Raw genomic sequence first — 18,548 nt, forward strand, 5'->3', positions numbered from 1 at the left:
GCGTGGGCCCAGAGTAGACGTTCCTTCTGAAATGGGGGTCAGAGGGATTGCCTCCCAAGCTCCCCCTTGGACTGAAGGTGGCAAAGGGATGCTCCAGGAGAGAGGGTAGCCCAGAGGGATGGCGCTCGAGAAGGAGCCTGGTCATGTGGGATGACCCAGGGAGAGCCTGGAAGGAGCTGCTTGTTGCTATCACAGGATTACAAAATATCACAGAGGTATACCATTTTTAGTATGTTTTGTACCTTTAGATTTTTCTCACTCTCTTATTAGATGGCTGTGTTACAGCCCTGTGTGTTTTGTTGCCTGTGTGGGGTAAGGGAAGTATCCTGCAAAAGAAGGGGAAGCAGGAAAAGTCAGGTCCCCAAGACTGGTAGCAGAAAAGCACTTGGCAAGGTGATAGTGGGGCTGGAAGAAGGGGAATTTGAGGGTTAATGTGGAAGGGGGAGAGAAGAAGCCGGCTAAGGACCTTCTACCCACAGACTCAAGTTTCAAGAGCACAGGTAGGCGGCGTGTTAGCCATCAGGGACGGTGAGCCAAGTAGCCACAGTCCCTGCCTTAATGGAGCTAGTAGCTGGCCCAGTGCACTGCTTGGGAGTGTCCCTAGGGCTTTCTGGAGAGCGTCTGGAAAGTAGAGTGGACCAAGAGCACTGGAGTGAGTGAGGAACCATTCTCGGCATACAGCAGCCTTTGCGGCTAGCAGAATGGAAGGGGAAAGGGTAAGTCCAACTATTTGACAAAACCATCATGTGTTATAACTCTGAGCCCCAGAGGTGTGCGGGCGTGCCTAGATGGGGTGCACACACACAGAGGTGTGCCCTCCACGGGGCTGGAGTCCACGCCCAGCACGGGACCCTGTGCCAGTGCTGCAGATTCACCCCACATCTGCCTGCCCCCCCCCCAACCCCTCTGCTTTGGGATCACAGCAGGGCTGCTCTGAGTCGTTTTGAGGGCGGCAGGGCTCTCCACTGGGCAGCCCTCCCTGGTCAGTGGGAGTTGTGTCCTCCACATACTGGCTGTCCACATACCTGCCTCTTTTGAGGACAGGAACATTGGCCTCCGCAAGGGCTTCCCGCCCCCTACTAAGCCATGGGTGAGTGTCCCTCCTGGAGGTGCAGGGAGGGCGGCCTCTGCCCCCAGCCATGGCCTCTGGCGTCTGTCGAAAGAAGCATGAGTCTGGGCCTGACCCCAGACCTGCCCCAGCATGACCCCACTGGACAAGCAGCTCCCAGGGGTTGTGGGCAGAATTCAAAAGACAACCTCAGCAAGTGCCCCCACCCATCCTGGATGAGGAGAGAGGAGGAAGGAGTAGCTCCAGTTCATGGGCCACAAACTTTCATTTCTACAAGACGCCGTCTGGTAACATAAATGAGTGGAAAAATCAGGGAGGGAGACATATGGCCATTAAAGGTGACAGCCTTAACTCACAGGGAGCCACCCTACCGTGTGATACATGCATGAGGCAAAAATTAGTTTTAAGTAGTACACAAGAGTCAAGAGTCAGCGCCTTCCCCAGCCCCCGATGTCTTCTGAGGGCAAATGTGGTTTTGGAGAGGTCTTTCCTCTAAATCGTGGTGGGCAAACTATTCCTGAATCAGACAGCAGGTGGCGCGCAACTCAGAGAATTGAAAAAAGAACTGCGGCGAATTACTTAACTCATTTCCAGTAACTTCTCCCTCCTCCCCCACAAGGCCTTCCCCAGCCCCACCTCCTGTTCCCCGGCGTGGGCCAAGCCTCCCAGATGTCCAGTTCCAGATGCCTGGTCTCAGAGTGGGGAAATTACCTCTGGAGAAGCCCCCACTCCACAAGCTGCCAAGGCAAGATGTGAGTGTGCCCTTGAAGAGGCCTGGAAGAAAGGGAAGTGACCCTGGGGTGGGGGAGGGGGAGGCAGACCCAGGGACACACACGGACACACACACAGACACACACACGCACACACGCGCACACACACACACAGCCAATTAATGCCCAGGGAGCTGGAATTTGCCTGTAGCCTCTAGCAGCCTTCCCCAGCCTTCCTATCCGAGCCAGGAAACTAACATATTAAAATGTCCCTCCCTCCTACCACCATTGCTCCCTCAGATCCCCGGGGTTGGGGGGAGGGGGTTGAAATTTGCTGAATCAGGGAGCAGCCCCCTACTTTGATTGAGACTCGCTAGGGAGATGAGCAATGGTGGAAAACTCACAGTCCAAGCTCAGGCTGGCTAGGAGGCTCAGGGTGAGGAGGGACAATGAGGGAGTGGCCAGCAGGTGCCGGGGCCCCAAGGACTGAGGCCACAGCTCTGTGGCCACATGTTGCTCTCACCCACGCACAGGTGGTGGCTACTCCTCTGGGGAGTCCTCCAGGCTTGCCCCACACAGGGCTCCGTGCTCTTGGCCCAGCAGCTACCCCAGCAGCTGACATCCCCCGGGTATCCAGAGCCATATGTCAAAGGCCAAGAGAGCAGCAGTGACATCGAGGCTCCAGAGGGCTTCGCCGTGAGACTTGTCTTCCAGGACTTTGACCTGGAGCCGTCCCAGGACTGCGGGCAGGACTCTGTCACAGTGAGCTGTGGTGGGGGTCCTGGAGGGACTCTGGGGAGGAAGGCTCCTGGCCTGGAGCCCAGAGGCAGGGGGGTGTGGCTGTGCCCTGAATGGCAAAAGATGGCTGAAGAGTCCAAGTCAGGGGCTCAGGCAGCTTACCTGGGAGGCCAGGATCTGCCCCAGGGCACAGCCTTCAACCAGCGGCCCTGTCCCTGCCCGCGTTACCGTGTGGGCCCCACAGAGCAAAAGAGCAAAAAAGACTTCCCTGCCTTTGGAAGTCGTACAGAGGGACACACAAGTACTGCCAAACCCTGGAGTAAAAGAGCAGGGACTCGCATATCAGTCGTTAAAGATCCATCGAGTATTGGTGGAGTGCAGGCTCTGTCAGATCAGGAGGCTGGGCGTAAATAATCACAAAAGACGAGGTGACTATACAAGTTGCAGAATAAGAACACTCTAGAAATGGCCCCTTATCTTGTCTCTTGGGTTAAATTTTATTCCTATCGAAATAATACCGTGCACATGGTTCTTTTTAAAAATGAGTGTAGTCCAAGGCTTATCAGGAAAACAGCGTCTCCAGCCTTCTTCCCAGCCCCACTGCCCCTCCCGAGGAAGCACCTACAGTTCATGTAGCTGCTCCGTCTGGCATTTACGCCCATATGTATAAACAGCATGCTTATTATGTTACTTTTTTGCATCTGATCACTTAATATCTAACTATAGAAGATGAGGACTCTATTTACCTCTCTTAGACCTTCCACATGTCCCCACCCCCGTCATCCCTGTCAACCACCATTAGCATTTCTAGTTAACTCTCTACTCATTATTTGCATTCTCTTGACTTTAAAACATTCACTTCAGGGGTGCCTGGGTGGCTCAGTCGGTTAAGCATCCGACTTCAGCTCAGGTCATGATCTCATAGTTCATGAGTTTGAGCCCCACGTAGGGCTCTGTGCTGACATCTCAGAGCCTGGAGCCTGCTTCAGATTCTGTGTCTCCCTCTCTCTCTGCCCCTCCCCTGCTCCCGCTCTAACTCTCTCTCTCTCTCTCTCTCTCTCTCAAAAATAAAGAAAACATTAAAACAATTAAAATATTCACTTCTGAGCATATGGTGTACCATAATTCTATGTCCTTGTTTCTCCAACTTTTGGGTCTCCCAGGAGTCGGTAACCACATGGAATTTTAGGGGTTTTCTGTTTGTTTTTGATTTGATTTTTAGTTTGTTTAGTTCTGTCTGTAACTAATCTCCCCAGACTCTTAGCCAGGACAGTAAATATCCTCTCTATATAATCGACACAATCAACCACACATCTCAATCTCTAGTCCTCCTTTGTACTGGTGACATACCCCTGAAGAGCTCTTGGTGATTTATCTCCTCAGTCTGAGTCCCCTGCTGTCTAGAGCCTCAGGCATTCTGGGAGTTCCCTACCCTTCCTTCTGGGCATTTCCTTTACGTGTCCTGTGTTGGAACTGAATCCTGTATCATTCTCTTCTTGGTATAGTACCCCATTTGGGGGGAGAACATTCTGCTCCAGAAAGAGCAAGAGAAAATAACTTGTAAAGGATCGTACATACCCTGAATGTCCCAGCTCTACCCTCACCATTGATGGACAATTGATTTGGGTTGCTTGCTGGGTTGGAAGTCATTTCCCCTCAGAATTTGGATGATACTGTCTACTTGCTCTAGTGTTGTTAGGCTGGTACAATTATGATTCCTGGTCCTTAGTTCTTTCTCTCCAGAACTTTTGGAACATTTTCCTTATTGCCAATTTTCTAAATTTTCATTCTGATGAGCCTTGATATGAGTCTTTTTCTACTCATTGTACAGATTTTTTTTAACCTAGAGACTTTTTATTATTTTTATCTGTGTTTGTTCACTTTATTTATTTAGTTAGTTTCAGGGGTGGCGGGAAAGGGCAGAGGGACAGAGAGAACCTTAAGCAGGCTTCATGCCCAGCATGGAACCCAACATGGAGCCCAATGCAGGACTCAATCTCACAACCGTGAGTTCATGACCTGAGCCAAAATCAAGAGTCAATCACTTAACCGACTGAGCCACCCAGACACCCCTAATGTAGGGACTTTTTTTTCCTTTTTAAATGTTTATTTATTTTTGAGAGAGAGGCAGAGACAGAGTATGAACGGGGGAGGGGCAGAGAAAAGGGAGACAGAATCCAAAGCAGTCTCCAGTCTCTGAGCTGTCAGCGCACAGCCCGATGTGGGGCTCGAACTCACAAACCATGAGATCATGACCTGAACTGAAGTCAGATGTTTAACTGTCTGAGCTACCCAGGCGCCCTCTAATGTGGAGACTTTTCAAATCTAATCCTTCAATTCTGGGAATGTTCTTGTATTTTTTTTTTTTTTTTTTTACTGAAGTATAGTTGTCATACAATGTTATCTTAGTTTCAATTGTACAAAATATTGAATACACAATTCTATACATTGCTTGGTGCTTACCCCAATAAGTGTAGTCACCATCTGTCACCATACAATGTTATTATAATATTATTGATTATTGATTACATTCCTTATTCCTTGTTAATCCATTCTGTTCTGTTTTCCGTCTCTTTTTCTTTTTGTTCCACTTTCTGGGAGATTTCCTCATTTTAAATAACATATTAATTAATTTTTTTCTGCTAACATATTTTTTCACGTCTAAAAGCTCATTCTTCAAAATGTGCTTTTTATAGAATACTATTCTTGTCTCATTGAGGCAATATCTACTCCTTTCCCTCTACAGGGATTATTTTTAAATGTTTCTTCTGTTCCTTGTATTATCTCTGCTTCACCCAAGTTCTCTTTTATTGTTCATTTGTTTTGGTCTCTGTTTTTTGTGTTAGAAACCATCCTATAATGTCTGATAATCCTTGGCTGTCCATTCATATTTAAGGGTGAAATACTTGGCTGGCACTGGATTCTCTGTGTGGGTAGCTAAAATTTGTGCAGTGACAGGTTCGGAAATAGAGTTATCAACACGGTGACCTATTTGTGCTATTGGGTGCCTCCCAGATATTAGCTCGCAGAAGTATTTTCCTTGGGGACAGCCGACCTCAGATCAGAATCCTCTGGCCTCCTGCTCAGGGTTGCTGACATTCTGGCAAACAAGCAGAGAAGGGAATCTCATTGTTTGACACGTGGATTTCCACCTAATCCCTCTGCTCTCAGTCGTGGTTTTCACCTCCTCCGTCAAGTGTGCTGGCAGACCCCAAGTCCAGGCTGTCTGGCTCATGCTCAGGTCATCTGCCAGGATGAGCCAGAAGAGTTGCCCAGATGCACAGCGTGGGCAAAGGGATCCAGAGTTCTGAGGTCTCCCCGCGTAGGCTTTCCATCAGCCCTTCCTTCGTCCTCATCCTCAGGGGCTCCTGGTTACCCCAGTTTCTGGAACCTCCCTGGGTTGTGTGATGAGAATCTGCCCGCCCTGTGTTGGCTTCTATCCTTGCAGACTCATTGCCATGGTCCATCTCCATTCTATCTTCCAAAGTGTGGACAGCTCTCATCTGCTGTCACGTTGTCCTCTCTCTTTTTTGTCCTTGCTCGCGTAATACCATTTTATCCCTTTGCTGTCATGTTGGTGGGATTTGAGGTGGGAGAGGAGATAAATGCGTGTGTGTAGTGCTTCAGATTTAACTGGCAGTCGGGACTATACTTCCTTCAATTCAGCCTTTGTCCGTTGAGCACCTACCGTGAGCCCCGCTCTTCTCGGTCACGGACAGTTGTGATCTTGGCCTGACTCTTCCCTTGTCAATGAGGGACTTTAAGCTCAGGAATAGGACTCTTCCCTCCTCTCTGCATCCGGAGCAAAGCACACAGACACCTCAAATGCAGAATTCAACACCCTGTAGTTCAGTTCCGTTTTTACTTGTCGGTGTACTCAGCGAGCCTGTGGGCTCCTCGGGAGCAGAACTGTGTGTTTGTATCTATACCCCCCCCCCCAACACCTAGCACGGTGTTCTATTGCCTAGCACATAGAACATAGCCAATAACTCTTTATTAAAGGAATAAATGAGGGGCGCCTGGGTGGCTCAGTTGGTTGAGCGTCCAACTCTTGATTTCAGCTCAGGTCATGATCTCATGGTTCATGAGATTGAGTCCCGCATCGGGCTCCATGCTGTCAGCGTGGAGCCTGGTTGGGATTCTCTCTCTCTTCCTCTCTCTGTCCCTCCCCAGCTCATGTTCTCTCTCTCAAAGTAAATAAATAAACTTAAAAAAATAAATAAAGGACTAAACGAAAGAATGAGTGGAACCCAAGCCTCTGTAGAACACACAACAAAATGAATTTTGAATGAGCAGGTGGCTCCACGTGCAGATGCTGGACAGCTATCATAGGGCGTGATGTTGTCCTGGCTAGAAGAGGCCTTACAGGCCATTTTATATGAGGTCTCGCTTTATAGGAGGAAACTGAGAGCTGGGGTAGTTAAGAAACCCACCCACCCACCCCACCCCCGCCATGTCACACGGGGAGTTGGAGCAAAGTCTGGAATTTAACACAAGTCTGATGACTCTCAGCCGGGTCATTCTACGTTGCTAGTTAGACTCTTAAGTGACTTTAGTTAACCAACAGCTCGTAAGGAAGGGGAAGAAGAAAACTAGAGCATTTAACAACAAAGTATATCAGTAAAGGACTGTTTTCTAGGGTAAAATGCTTCTTCCCCAAGAGGTAGGTCTCTGAAATAGGGAGATTAGTTTTGTTGATGTTCTAAGGAAGCAAAAGCATTGGGACAAAACTTTTCTTTGTGCCAACTTCCACCCGCTGCTGTGACCATGAAGAGACAGGCTGGATGGGGTCTTAAGGGAATTCGAGATTCAGAGAGAATGAGGAAGCAGAGAGCTAGCAAGAACCCAGAGTATGTGTGCCAACATGAAGGTTCAGAAATCAAATGAGCTGACCAGTGAGCGGTGCACCCAGAACAGAGATTAGGCACGAAGCATGGGCCAGGGGGACTCCTTCCAAGGTGCCCTTCCTTGGATTGGGGAACCCACAGGAAGGGATTTGAGCCGGGGGGAGGCAGCCAGAAGGGACAGAAACAGAGACAGCCTGCTCAAAGAACATATTAAGCAACAATAGCCAATGTACACACACCGTGTCCATAGATTTCACACCGTGTCAGTGGCCACAGTTAAGTTTATGGAGTATAGGTGGAGGAACATTCCAAAAGAAGAAGAACAGGAAAGCGAGGAACCCAAGGGGCTCAGTCTTTGCAAAGAGTCTTTGCCTCACAGACGTTGGTCCTAGGAAGTTACCCGAACTGGAAGGTGATGGGAGTGGAGGAGGCTGGATGGGAAGGACTTACGTCTGTATATTTGTTGATTCAAGGCTGTGGCGCTTTATGTACCATGTGGAGCGTCAGAGAGTCAGTGGTGAGCAAAATAGATGTAATTCCTGCCTTCTTAGAATTGAGAATCCAGTGGACTGTTTGGAGAAACCCTGGGGTTCCCAAGGAGCTTCTTGAAAGGAGGTAACTATGGTGGGCTTTGAGGTAATTATGGTAGGTGAAAGAAATGTGCGAGGTATCTGGTCATGGATGAAAGAAACCTGGGCGTCAGTAATGCAACAGAAAGCTACTTGAGGAAATCTCCCCGAGGGACAGCTTCTGGGCCCCAGAGGTGGGCAGACCTTCTAGAATCTACACCCAGGACGTGACCCTGTGGTGCAGATTCACCCCACACCTGCCTGCCCACCCTCCCCTTCCAGATCACAGCCAGTGGGATGGATCCGAACCGGTTCTGTGGGCAGCAGGGCTCCCCGCTGGGCAGCCCCCCTGGTCAGAGGGAGTTTGTGTCCCCAGGGAATCGATTGCGGCTGACTTTCCGAGCACCCGCCTCCTCTCAGGACAGGACTACTGGCCTCCACAGGGGCTTCCTGGCCCTCTACCAAGCTGTGGGTGAGTGTCTGTCCCAGGGGTGCAGCCTCTGCCCACAGCCATGGCCCCTAGTATCCTGAAGTGACAGGTGGAAGCTTGAGTGACTACTGAGGCAGGGACTAGTGATCCCTCCCGGCCCCACCTGTGCCCCAATTCACAGAGCAGCCGCTGCTCGGTTCCAGCACTTCTTTCCATGCAGACTTCTAGGTCAAATGCATACAGATCATCTCATCCTTCAAATGAAGCCAAAAATTCCAAATTTTTAAAAAATGTTTATTTATTATGGAGAGACAGAGAGAGACAGAGCATGAGCATGGGAGGGGCAGAGAGAGGAGGAGACACAGAATCTGAAGCAGGCTCCAGGCTCCGAGCTGTCAGCACAGAGCCTGACGTGGGGCTCAAACTCACAAATTGTGAGGTCGTGACCTGAGCCAAAGTCGGACGCTTAACCGACTGAGTCACCCAGCTACCCCCAAAATTCCAGATTTTTAAGTGACATTCTAGATTTTCAAATGGTAACTCAGATTTTTTTGGAAAGATAATGCTAGCACATGGTAATTTTTTTAAATAACATAATATGGTGAATAAAACTAATGTAATACGGTAATAATATAAGAAGTAAGTCTTCCTCTGATCTCTGGCCCTTAGTCCCTGGCTACCCTGTCCAGAAACAACCCTGTTGTCCACTTCCTGGTATCTTTCCAAAGACATCTATGCCATTCAATTATACATATTCTTACAGGGAAGGAAAGGATTGCCTGATGAAACGTCTTAAATGTAGTATTTTTCACACAATAATATGTCTTAAAGATCATCCCATGTACATGTGGTTAGCATTGCCTAATTCTTTTTAATGACCACACAATATTCCTTTGATTGATGCCTGCAATGTATTTAACCAGCCCTCCACTGATACTTTGCTGCCACAAACATTGCTGCTAAGGGTATCCTTCCTTGTTTATACACCTTGAGCACGTGTATGAAGGTAAATTCTTAGAAGTGTACATGTTAGGTGAAAAAAAAACGCTTGCAATTTAAATCTTGGTATTGCTAAATTTCCCTCCAAAGAAGTCTTGCTCATATATACTGACTAGCCATGTCTGAAACTACCTGTTTCCCTATACCCTATTTATCATGGTTATTTTCAAAATTTATCATTTTTTATGTTCATTTCTTTTTGAGAGAGACACATAGACCACGATCAGGGGAGCGGGAGGGGCAGACAGGGAGAGACACAGAATCCGAAGCAGGCTCCAGGCTCTGAGCTGTCAGCACAGAGTCCGACACGGGGCTCGAACTCACAAACCACAAGATCATGACCTGAGCCGAAGTCGAACGCTTAACCGAGTGAGCCACCCAGGCACCCCATTTCGGTTGTTCTAAATAAAAGATTGTGTAAGTCAAACTAAAATATGGCCGTGGGCCAGAATCGGTCCCGGGGTTGCCAGCTCTAGGTCCTTATGACCACTGTTTTCCTACAGGGGTGAACCACAGTCGGCCCAGTGGGGGCTCTGAGGCCATCAGCATAGCTGAAGACAACTCCTCCAAGATCCAGAACCACTGCCAGGAGCCCTACTATCAGGCAGTGCCGGCAGGTAAGCTCCCACCTGCTGGGGAACTGGCTCCTACTTGCCTCACTCCCACCAAGAGGCCTGAGGCCTTCTGGGTGCCCGCCACCCACACCTCCCAAGGCTGAGCCTGTTTCTTTGCCTCCTGTCTTTTCACTCCTCAGGGGCACTCCCCTGCACAACCCAGGGCCTCTGGAAGGAGACACAGGATAGGGAGGAGCTTCCTCGCTGTGAACCTGGTGAGTAGTGACCTGCCAGCGCCCCTCCGGTGGCCACTTCCCAAAGAAGTCTCAGCTGCACATGGGGCCTGTGGGAGCAGGACACGGGGGTTTAAGCCTTGGGGTAGAAAGGGAGAGATAAAGGCAGAAGTGCAGGGGGAAAGGGGAACCAGGAGGGCCCAGACAAGGAAAGGCAAGGATCTTGTCTCTTTTTCTTCAGGATCAAGAGATAACTGAGAAAGGAGGGGCGGCTGTGTGGCTCAGTCGGTTGGGCATTCAACTTCGGCTCAGGTCCTTATCTCACGGCTCGTGGGTTCGAGCCCCGCGTCAGGCTCTGTACTGACAGCCCAGAGCCTGGAGCCTGCTTCGGATTCTGTGTCTCCCTCTCTCTCTGCCCCTCCCCGGCTCACGCTCTGACTCTCTCTCTCTCTCTCTCTCAAAAATAAAGAAAACATTAAACAAAATTAACGACAACAACAAAAGAGATAACTGAGAAAAGAAAAGCAGGAAGGAAGTTCATCAAGTGGGACAGTACAGGAGAAGAGGGGTCCGCAGAGTGGAAATAAGGGAAACCCGTCTCTTGGGATGGTCTGCTTGAAGCATACATAGACAGGCTCTCTGTCCCCAAAATATCTCCCTACCTAGATGTCACAGTGCCAGAAAGTCCACCATTTTTTTTTAAAGACTCTTTATTAAGATACAATTTATGTAACATAAGATTCACCACCTTCACCGTTTAAAAATTTCCAATGCAATCATTTTTAATACGCTTGCAAGCTCGTGCCACCATTCCCACTAGTTCCAGAACATTTCCATCACCCCAAAAGGAAACCCCGAACCTCCATCTACCCTTCCCCCTCCCGTGGCAACCACTAATCTACTCTCTGTCTCCATGGATTTGCCTGTTCTGAACGTTTTCTATAATGGGAATCCTACAGTATGTGGCCTTTTGCGTCTGGCTTGTTTTACTTAGCATCACGTTTTCAAGGCTCAGCCATGTGGGAACAGGCATCGGGATTCCATTCCTTTTGGTGGCTGAATGGGAGTCCGTTGTCGTGGGGATACCCTGCCTTTTGCTCACCCATGCATCACATGAAAGACATTTGGGCTGTTTCCACATTTTGCCCTTTATGGATCGTGCTGCTATGAGCCTTCGTGGGCACGTTTCTATGTAAACATATGCTTTCTGTTCCCTTGGGTCTATCCCTGTGAGTGGAATTGCTAGGTCCCATCATACTTGTATGTTTAACTTTTTGAGGACTTGCCAGACCGTGTTCTGCTGTGGCTGCCTCATTTTACACACCCACCAGCAAATACAAGGGTTCAAGTTCACCGTTTTTGAAACCCACTTTTTTGAGTCCAAAGCATTGCCTTTCTAACCCAGTCTGAACAAACTTCTCAGGTCTCACTCCTGACCCTCAGAAGGCTCTCGGGCCAGCCTGAGCACTGTTTTGGGGGGTGGGTGGGAGGGCGGTAATAGTGGAAGATGTTAAAAATGAAGGAAGGTCGGGACGCCTGGCTGGTTCAGTCGGTTAAGGATCCGATTTTGGTTCAGGTCATGATCTCACAGTTTGTGAGTTGGAGTCCCACATCAGGCTCTGTGCTGTGACAGCTCAGAGCCTGGAGCCTGCATCGGACTCCGTGCGTCCCTCTCTCTTTCCCCTTCCCCTGCTTGCACTCTCTCAAAAACTAAATAAACATAAAAATTTTTTTAAAAATGAAAGAAGAATATGCTAACTAATTTGGATGTAAATTAAAAATATATATAAGTATTATGTTGAAAATAAATAAATAAAAATTACAAAAAAAAACTGAAAAAAATAAAATAAAAAAATGAAGGAAGGGCACAGAAAACAAAGACAACAGACGCTGAGGACAACCTCGGCTTGCTGCATGATTGTGCTCAGGCTGGTCCCACCAAGAGTCTAGAGAAGTGGCTTTAAAATAGCTGAGGGACTTGTTGGGAAAAGCACTGGGTGTTGTATGGAAACCAATTTGACAATAAATTATATTTTTAAAAATTTTTTTTAAAAATAGCTGAGGAATGGGTGAAAGCGGTGAAGGGGATCAAGAGTACAGTTCACCCTGATGAGCACTGAGTAATGGGTAGAGTTGTTGGATCACTATATTGTACACATGAAATTAATTACACTGGAATTAAAATTTTTAATCCCATTATTTTTTTTTTAACGTTTATTTATTTTTGAGACAGAGAGAGACAGAGCATGAACGGGGGAGGGTCAGAGAGAGAGAGGGAGACACAGAATCTGAAACAGGCTCCAGGTTCTGAGCTGTCAGCACAGAGCCCGACGCGGGGCTTGAACTCACGAACCGCGAGATCATGACCTGAGCCGAAGTCAGACGCTTAACCGACTGAGCCACCCAGGCGCCCCTTTAATCCCATTATTAAGGTAAAATAAATAAGTGATATTTTTTTGAGAGAGAGAGACCAGGGGAGAGGGGCAGAGGGAGAGAGAGAATCCTACACAGGTTCCACACTGAGCGTGGAGCCCGACACAGGGCTCAATCCCATGACTCTGGGATCATAACCTGAGCCAAAATCAAGACTGGGATGCTCATCACCCCAAGAGTGATTTTTTTTTAAGTATCTGTGGAGACAGGAGAGAGAGCACTTCACAGAAGCAGGTCTTTCACAAGTGTATCTTTTTTTTTTTTAACGTTTATTTATTTTTTGAGAGACAGAGAGAGACAGAGCATGAGCAAGGGAGGGGCAGAGAGAGGGAGTCACGGAATCTGAAGCAGGCTCCAAGCTCTGAGCTGTCAGCACAGAGCCCAACGTGGGGCTCGAACTCACGAGCAGTGAGATCCTGACCTGAGCTGAAGTCGGACGGCTTAACCGACTGATTGAGCCACCCAGGCGCCCCGTTCAACAAATGTATCCTGATGCAGCTGCTGATGTCACCCGTACCCCTCTTCTCTTCCAGTCTGTGGCCGGCCACTCACCCCCATCTCCCAGAACCAGGAGGCCCTCGGTTCCTCCAAAGCCAAGTTGGGCAACTTCCCCTGGCAAGCTTTCACCAGTATCTATGGCCGTGGAGGGGGGGCCCTGCTGGGCGACAGGTGGATCCTCACCGCCGCCCACACCATCTATCCCAAGGACAGCGTCTTTCCCTGGAAGAACCGGAGGGTGGATGTCTTCCTGGGCCACACAAGCCTAGACGAGATGCTGCGGCTGGGAAGTCACCCTGTGAGCCGTGTGGTCGTGCACCCCGACTACCGCCAGAACGAGTCCCACGACTTCAACGGGGACATTGCCCTCCTGGAGCTCCAACACAGCGTCCCCCTCGGGCCCAGCCTCCTCCCGGTCTGTCTGCCCGACAGTGAGACCCTCTACCGCAGCGGCGTGTTGGGCTATGTCAGTGGGTTCGGCGTGGAGAGGGGCTGGTTAACCACCGAGCTGAAGTACTCCAGGCTTCCCGTCGCCCCGAGGGCGGCCTGCCAGGCCTGGCTCCAAGAGAAGCAGAGGTCTGAGGTGTTTTCGGACAACATGTTCTGCGCTGGGGATGAGATGAGGCACCAGAGCGTCTGCCAGGGGGACAGTGGTGGCGTCTATGTGGTATGGGATGAGCGCGCCCATCACTGGGTGGCCACGGGAATCGTATCCTGGGGCGTCGGGTGCGGCAAGGGCTATGGCTTCTACACCAAAGTGTTCAACTACCTGGACTGGATCAAAGGAGTGATGGGGGGGAAGGACTGACCCTGGGGGCGCTTGAGCAGTGACCCTCCACTCTGGAGGCCCCCACCCCAAAAGGAGAGGGTTGGGAGCTCGGACTGGGCTCGGGGATGGGGATGGGGGCAGAGAACCTCTATTTGAGCTCCTGCTGCCCTATCCCTCATGCGATAGAACTCCTCCTCCTTCCTGAGGCCCCCTCCTCCTCATCCTCTCTCTTCCTTCCAGTTTGTGAGTTTGTGCTCCGCCCAAGGAAACCCTGTACATCTCAGCCGGTTGCCTCTAAACTTCATCTTCTGGGCGCTTGGGTGGCTCAGTCTCTAAACTTCATCTTCTGGGCGCTTGGGTGGCTCAGTCTCTAAACTTCATCTTCTGGGCGCTTGGGTGGCTCAGTCTCTAAACTTCATCTTCGGGGCGCTTGGGTGGCTCAGTCTCTAAACTTCATCTTCTGGGCGCTTGGGTGGCTCAGTCTCTAAACTTCATCTTTTGGGCACTTGGGTGGCTCAGTCTTTAAACTTCATCTTCTGGGTGCCTGGGTGGCTCAGTCATTAAGTATTGGATTTCAGCTCAGGTCATCATCTCACAGGACTTCATGAGCTCCAGTCCCATATGGGGTGAGCTCCAGCCCCATCTCTCTCTCTCTCTCTCTCTCTCTCTCTCTCTCTCTCTCTCTCTCTCCCTCCTGGGATTCTCTCTCTTTCTCTCTGTCTGCCCCTCACTCACTTGCACCCTCTCTCTCCCTCTCAAAAAATAAAATAAAGCCTGGGGGGACTCAGTCGGTTAAGCGTCTGACTTCCGCTCAGGTCATGATCTCACAGTCCAGGAGTTCGAGCCCCACATCGGGCTCTGTGCTGACAGCTCGGAGCCTGGAGCCTGCTTCAGATTCTGTGTCTCCCTCTCTCTCTGCCCCTCCCCTGCTCTCTCGCTCTCTCTCTCTCTCTCTCTCTCTCTCAAAAATATATAAAAACATTCAAAAATTTTTTCAATAAATAAAGTAAATAGTAATAATAAACTTCATCTCCTGCTGACATGGCTTCTTCTGTACTCTCCTGGGAGTCTGTCACCTTCTCATCCCCCTGTTCACGTTGAGTATGAGGGATGTGGTCCTAAATGCTTTCATTTCTGAAACATTCCAAAGCCTTTTTCGTGGACCTTCCCGCGTTCAAAGTTTCGGCTTCACCCCTCACCCTATCTCCTAGCTGCAGTTACCGAAGTGAATAGTTCGTTCTGTTTGACATCTGCCGCACACCAGGTGCTTCCCATGTTATTTCATCGACTCCTCACACCAGGTTTGCCATGGATGTGTTACGGGCCACATTTCACAGATAAGGAAACTGAACCCCAGAGAGAGAAAGTGGCTTGCCCCAAACCCCCAGCAGATACCGGACAGCGAAGGCCGTCTGCTTTCTGGTACACCATGATACCTCCTGATTGTCCTCCAGACCTCCTGTATCTCCCCTACCCAGTCCCCACATCCTTACGGACGCCCCCTGGGAGTTCCTGCTTCGGTGGGATGCTCAGCCAACTGAGCCACCCAGGCACCCCAAGAGTGATTTTTTTTTTTTAATGTCTCTGGAGACAGGAGAGAGAGAGCACTTCACAGAAGCAGGTCTTTAACAAATGCATCGTGATGCACCTGCTCACACTTTCCTGCCGGCCGCACCTCCTGCGGACACCAAGCTGAGCCCAGCCCGGGGCTGGATGTTTCTACAGACAGCCTCCAGCACCACGGGACACCCCGGTCCAGGCTCCACCTGAGAAGACCAACCCTTTAACTTGTAGTAAGGACTCGAGGTGATTTACAGCACAAGACCCAAGTAAAGTACAGTTGTTCACATGGAAATAGGAAATTAATGCCAGAACACAGAAGAGAGCCAATGTGCTAACATTGAGGTCAAGTTAGCTATGTGGTTAAAGGTTGAATTGATCTTGAAAAACAGCAGGATGCAAAGTTGTACATACAGGTGGTTACGTCGATTTTTTTAAACCATTTTCAAACCTATAGTATAAAAGACGATTAAAAATAGCCTAAAAGTTAAAAAAAATACCCAAAAATATTAATCAGAAGTTAATTTTGGCTGTTTTGTTTTCCCCTAGTCTTTTGTGTTTGCTAAACTTTGCTAAACTGTATTTAATGAGCATATATTAGTTTTATTTTATTTATTCTTATTATTGAAAAAATGAGGGGTACCTGGGTGGCTCAGTCGGTTGAGCATCCAACTTTGGCTCAGGTCATGATCTCACAGTTCATGAGGTCAAGCCCCGCATCAGGCTCTGTGCTGACAGCTCAGAGCCTGGAACCTGCTTCAGGTTCTGTGTCTCCCTCTCTCTCTGCCCCTTCCCTGCTTGCACTCTGTCTCCCTCTCAAAAATAAATAAACACTAAGGCTATTATAAATGGGAATACATTTCTTTTTCAGGAACTAGAAAAAGAAGAATAGAGAGGTAGCAGAAGGAAGAAAACAACAAAGATTAAAGCAGAAATAAATGAAATACAGACCAAAACAACAACAACAACAACAAAAAAGATCAGTGAAACTAACAGCTGGTTTTTTGAAAAGATAAAAAAAATTGGGGCCCCTGGGGGGCTCAGTCAGTGAAGCGTCTGACTTCGGCTCAGGTCATGATCTCACGGTTCGTGGGTTCGAGCCCCGTGTTGGGCTTGCCAACCGTCAGTGAGGAGCCTGCTTCAGATCCTCTGTCCCTCCCCTGCTCATGCTCTCTCTCTCTCAAAAATTAAAATAATTTTTAAAAGATTTTTGTAAAAAATGATGTTTCTCCCAGCCAAGCCAAAAATTATATACCTATATCTATATAGAGCCATCTGTCTAGATCTAGATATATCCACAGAAGGAAACTTACCATAACTTTAGGAAAGAAACTTTTTCCTCCCAGAATCAAATCCTGAGAGGAATGAACAATAAAATAGACCATCTTCGATACCGGTTTTTAGGCCAGGGCAGAAGCAATCTTCATTTGGCTGTTTCTTTCTATCCTTGGTGTAAGTTAGTCAAGGGTTCCTTTCAATGGTCGGGCAGTGGGGAGGCAGGGCTGGGACTGAGCTGATGCGCCCCAGGTTTGTCACTTTCCAGTCATGTCGTCTACATCAGGACAGAACTCAGGATCCCTGGGACGGATGGAAGAGCTTCAGTTAGGACTTACCTTCTTGGACCACCGCTCCTTAACCCGTAACCTCTGCTATTCTGCCTCCACTGTGAACACCACACGAGACATACGCACAGCGCTGTCAGCCTGCTGACGCACAATTCGCTAAGCAAGGTTCCCTGTCTTTCTTGTCTCCTGGTCTGGTCCTTATCCCTCTCCTCTATTTTTTTGCCTTTCCTAACCTGACAAGGTCATGGGTCATGTCAGGGATTAAGTCATGGATCAGCCCCGCCATCAGATCCATTCCTCAGCTCTGACGTACAGGCCTGCTGGAGGAACCCTCCACACCTTGGTTGACCTTGCATCTTCCCTGTGCCGGCTCTCTAAGTACATTCAATGATGACTTGGCCACTGCCTAATGGGAAACTGCCCCATCTGTGTGAGTCCTTGCTATCCGTTCCCTGGGAAAGTGCCTGGCACATTAAAATAGGTAAGTCCATACATGGAGGAATGAGTGGGTAGGTGGAGCAGGTAGGTGCAGGAATGGAGGGATTAATCTCATTGGAGAAACAAGCGGGATACACTCCGAAGGTCTAAAAACTCAGACGACTGCTCTGCCTGAGCTGCCCTATAAAATATGGTGCCATATTGGTATTTTGGTTTTGCCACATACGGTATTTGAGCCATGGCGAGTTGAGAAAGAAAGGCTTCCACAGAGAGCATACTTTTAAATTAGGAGACTATGCCCTGGAGCACAGGAAAGATAAGAGCCCCCCACCCCCCCACCCCCACCCCCCGCCCCAGGGCCTGGCTTTCTCTCAGAAAAGGCCAAGTCACTGTTGGTCCACAGCCACTCTGTTGTTTGGCTAGCCCTAGGCAGCCATGACTCTCAGGGGCTCCAACACTTGACCAGATGCCCAGGAGAAGAGATGTCACTACCCCCACTCAGCTTCCCTTGCCTCTCTAAAAGCCAACTTCACTGGCAGGCCTGAGCTCATTGAAGTGGGGAGGACGCATCTTAAAAGAGTCCCTAGTGTTGCTTTAGGGTCACCCTGACACAACAAGCCCTGTTCAGTGTTTGTCATTCAAGGGTGAGTAGGCCGGGGCCCCAATGCAAACAAACTCCATTCTCTTCTGTCCACTCCTGCAATGCCCTCTTCTACCTCGTTGTTCTTGGACATGAAAATCCTAGCCATTCCTGGACCAGGGCCTTTGGGTGACTAAGGGCAGGACGAACCAGATTGATGGAACAGGCGATGCAGAAAAGAGAGTCTCCCTCAACAGCGATTTCCACTGCCTTTGGTGTAGGAACCTTGTAAAGACAATGGCGGTCCCTGAAGAAAATGAAAATTCAGATCAGATTTAGAAACCAAGAGGTCTGGGTTTTCCAAACCAAAGGCTGTCTCCACTGGAGAAACCCAGGCCCGTCTCCCTAGCCCTTCCCCAGATCGGCCAGCAGGTGGCGCCACCATCAGGGATTTCAAAACCAAAACTCTACTCAACTGGAAACAGACTTTTTTTTCATTTTGTTTATGCAAATAGTTCATTCCCTACAACATTCCTCCGGGAATGGTTCCCACCCC

General features: G+C 49.1%; 1 protein-coding gene across 2 annotated transcripts; it reads left to right on the forward strand.

The window, feature by feature from the left end:
- Nucleotides 1–1,668: 1,668 nt before the first annotated feature.
- On the forward strand, nt 1,669–14,843 carry C1RL (complement C1r subcomponent like). 2 transcript variants are annotated; one of them, XM_019464634.2, is made up of 6 exons: nt 1,669–1,821; nt 2,313–2,541; nt 8,216–8,405; nt 9,866–9,979; nt 10,117–10,191; nt 13,116–14,843. In XM_019464634.2, the coding sequence occupies exons 1-6, from the start codon at nt 1,739–1,741 to the stop codon at nt 13,886–13,888; spliced, it is 1,464 nt and encodes a 487-aa protein (XP_019320179.1). In that variant the 5' UTR covers nt 1,669–1,738; the 3' UTR covers nt 13,889–14,843. The 2 variants fall into 2 exon arrangements, with proteins under 2 accessions (XP_019320179.1, XP_019320180.1); XM_019464635.2 differs by lacking the exon at nt 8,216–8,405 and having other exon boundaries at nt 2,313–2,551.
- Nucleotides 14,844–18,548: the final 3,705 nt, after the last annotated feature.

The sequence above is a fragment of the Panthera pardus genome, unplaced genomic scaffold (assembly GCF_024362965.1).
Source record: "Panthera pardus isolate Hobbes unplaced genomic scaffold, ASM2436296v1 HiC_scaffold_6, whole genome shotgun sequence".
In the NCBI taxonomy this organism is placed as follows: domain Eukaryota; kingdom Metazoa; phylum Chordata; class Mammalia; order Carnivora; family Felidae; genus Panthera; species Panthera pardus.